Source organism: Molossus molossus, unplaced genomic scaffold (genome assembly GCF_014108415.1).
Source record: "Molossus molossus isolate mMolMol1 unplaced genomic scaffold, mMolMol1.p scaffold_m16_p_49, whole genome shotgun sequence".
Classification (NCBI taxonomy): domain Eukaryota; kingdom Metazoa; phylum Chordata; class Mammalia; order Chiroptera; family Molossidae; genus Molossus; species Molossus molossus.
Window position 1 is genome coordinate 104,060 of NW_023425387.1, and position 3,020 is coordinate 107,079.

The following is a 3,020-nucleotide window of genomic DNA, read 5'->3' on the forward strand; positions in this document are numbered from 1 at the left end:
TGGCAGTGAAAGGTGAGACAGAAGGGCATGCAAAATGGCGCCTAACGCCACCCTGAAACCAAGTTTATTATGCTGGAAACATACTTGTTGCTATGCTAATGGGAACGGATTATATTTCTCTGGCTATTTAAAATTTTCCAGCACAAATGAGGCAGTGTAGCAGGGCTGTTACATCATGTAGCTTCCTGGAAGGGCTAGTGGCTCCTGTCCATTTACACCTCCTCCTCTTGCACATGTCCCCTTTCCTGGTGAGAAGATGCTTTTGCTTTTTACGAAGTGGTCACATTTGCTGGGTAAACATCACGAGTCTCAATTAGGATTTATAATAGCCAGATGTCATCAGGACTCCATAAAGGTAAAGACGCCTTGGCCATATTCCAACAATGTTCAAGTACTTGCCCCTCCATCTCTCACTGCCGCACAGCTGCTCCATCAACCGCAGGAGGAAAAAAAATAGGACCATTCAGCTTCATAGTTGAAAGGTTTGGCTTAGGCTTTTTTTTCCCTCCAAGTTAAATGGAGTTCCACTGTGAAGAAAGTTGACAGTGTGTAAAGATAAAGCTAGAGAGAGTGAAAGAGGAAGAATGGAAGAGCCTTGGGTTTGAGAAGTTCATCCTTTATTGAGGCGAGGTTAAAAACAAATGGTAAACATAAAACACTTGAAACAAAGAATAGCTCAAACCCACCCACATACCTTTGTGCCTCTCACATCTTCCCACTGTCCTAATTACTAACACTGCCCTGACATAAGCGAGCATCTTCTTACGGATCCCAAAGTCTTCTTCCAACCAGCTGGGCAAGTGGTCCAACTGCTCTTGCTCTGTTTCAATGAGTTTGTTCTCCTCTCCACAGGCCAAGTGACATTTTAACTTCTGCATAAATCTCTACAATGGTCTTTAGTGATTTTTAAGATGAAGGCAACCTTCCTTAACACAGTTTACTACCTCTATAAATTCTAGCCCTCCCCTAACTCCCTGAGAAGTTTCAGTTAACACCGCTGTCATAGGCTTCCCCAGCCCTGGCCTTCTCTAAGTCTCTCTTAAGTATATACTCCATCCAGTTTCAAGATATTTGTATGTGCCTGTTGCCTCTGTCTGGAACACCCTTTCTTCCTCTCTTCACCTATTTAACTGTGATTCAACCTTAAAATCCCAGACCAGTAGATAAAATACTTCATCAGAGATCCTTCTCAAATCCAATTAGGCTAAATCCTCTGTTATATTCTATGTTTTCTTTGTATCCTTATCTCACCTGTCTAATTGTTACCAAGGTTTCATTTGCATATTCAGTGTATAAATATTTGATCAATACTTTCCCCTCCCCTCCCTGACTAGCTTCACAAGGTCGAGGAACATGTATTTTGTGTTTAGAATGATATTCTTAGGTTCTACCTAGCACCTGGCACTTAGTAGTACCTCAAAAATATTTGATGAAGTAGAAAAAAAAAAGGAAGGAAAAAAGGAAAAGGGAGGGAAAGGAGGAGAGGGAGGGAGGGGCTGTAGGGAGGGGGTGAGGGAGTGAGGAGAGAAGGAGGAGGAGGGAGAGAAGGTGTGTGGGAGAAGGAATTTACCAGACATAATACAATATATTCCCTGATGGTAAGTGATCCAGCTTATGGCTCTGTAGTAACTTCTCCATAAAAAATGCATTGCTTAATCAAAAGCAGTTAGCAAAGATGAATTGACAGAGAAAAGTGGTGAGTATAGTAGGAAAAGGTTTTTTGGGTACAGCAAAGGGCACACTTAAGAAAAGAGAGTGTAAGTCACGCGCTCGCTTCCCCAAGATGGCGGTTGTAGCTTAGGAGATGGTTGTAGCTAAAGATGGTTGTAGCTTCGGAGAACTGGATTCAGGGAACGGGCGGCGGCTCCACTTAGGGATTCCTGAGGCTGTGTTTGTGGAAGATGTGGATTCCTTCATGAAACAGCCTGGGAATGAGACTGCAGATACAGTACTAAAGAAACTGGATGAACAGTACCAGAAGTATAAGTTTATGGAACTCAACCTTGCTCAAAAGAAAAGAAGGCTTAAAGGTCAGATTCCTGAAATTAAGCAGACTTTAGAAATTCTAAAATACATGCAGAAGAAAAAAGAGTCCACCAATTCACTGGAGACCAGATTCTTACTGGCAGGCAACCTGTATTGCAAAGCTTCGGTTCCTCCTACTGATAAAGTGTGTCTGTGGTTGGGGGCTAATGTAATGCTTGAATATGATATTGATGAAGCTCAGGCATTGTTGGAAAAGAATTTATCAACTGCCACAAAGAATCTTGATTCTCTTGAGGAAGACCTTGATTTTCTTCGAGATCAATTTACTACCACCAAAGTCAATATGGCCAGGGTTTATAATTGGGACGTAAAAAGAAGAAACAAAGATGATTCTACCAAGAACAAAGCATAATTCTGGCAGTGAAAAATGTGATTCGGTTTTCCAAAGTACTCCAAAGTTTATTCTTAAAGGTTGACATTAGTTTGAATGGTTTTTTTTAAACAGTAAGAGTGATAATTAAAACTTTAAAAAAAGAGATAAACACCAACACCATTTTATTTATTTATAAAAACAAAATTAGTTTCAAATATTTTATGGAATTATCCGTATGTTTATTTTTTTTTTCAAATTTTCAACAAAGTAAATGCTATTTTCATCTGTTATTTTTTCGTGTGTGTAATAAGAAAAGTCTTAGTTAAAATGGCTGAAAACTGATATATGCTATGTAGGTGGAATTCTAGACACTTCAGCTCAGTTTACTTTTTCTTCATTAGCTGATGTTACGCTCACTTGACTATTTGCAAACTTGTTTTCCTTTAGTACATGTGGGGCTTTACGGTCCTCTGTTGCCATTATTTATTATAATATTTTGTACTTTACAGGAAATGGTCATTTGCCTTCCTAAACGTTAAGAGGGCTATTATCCCCTATAAGTGCACAGTGTCTTTGCAATGCCAACATAAGGGAGATTTCAGCCAACATGAAATAACAAAATTAGCCACTCAAAACTCTTGGCTAAGGTAATTTTGTATTT

At 39.5% G+C, this 3,020-nt stretch overlaps 1 protein-coding gene across 1 annotated transcript; it reads left to right on the plus strand.

The window, feature by feature from the left end:
• Positions 1-1,804: 1,804 nt before the first annotated feature.
• On the plus strand, positions 1,805-2,424 carry LOC118616812 (prefoldin subunit 3). Its single transcript, XM_036242243.1, has one exon. It carries the CDS (start codon positions 1,805-1,807, stop codon positions 2,396-2,398), a length of 594 nt encoding a protein of 197 aa, XP_036098136.1. The 3' UTR covers positions 2,399-2,424.
• Positions 2,425-3,020: the final 596 nt, after the last annotated feature.

Excerpts from the sequence above, each read along its gene's own strand:
- LOC118616812 (XM_036242243.1), top strand. The coding sequence starts at position 1,805 with ATGGTTGTAGCTAAAGATGGTTGTAGCTTCGGAGAACTGGATTCAGGG.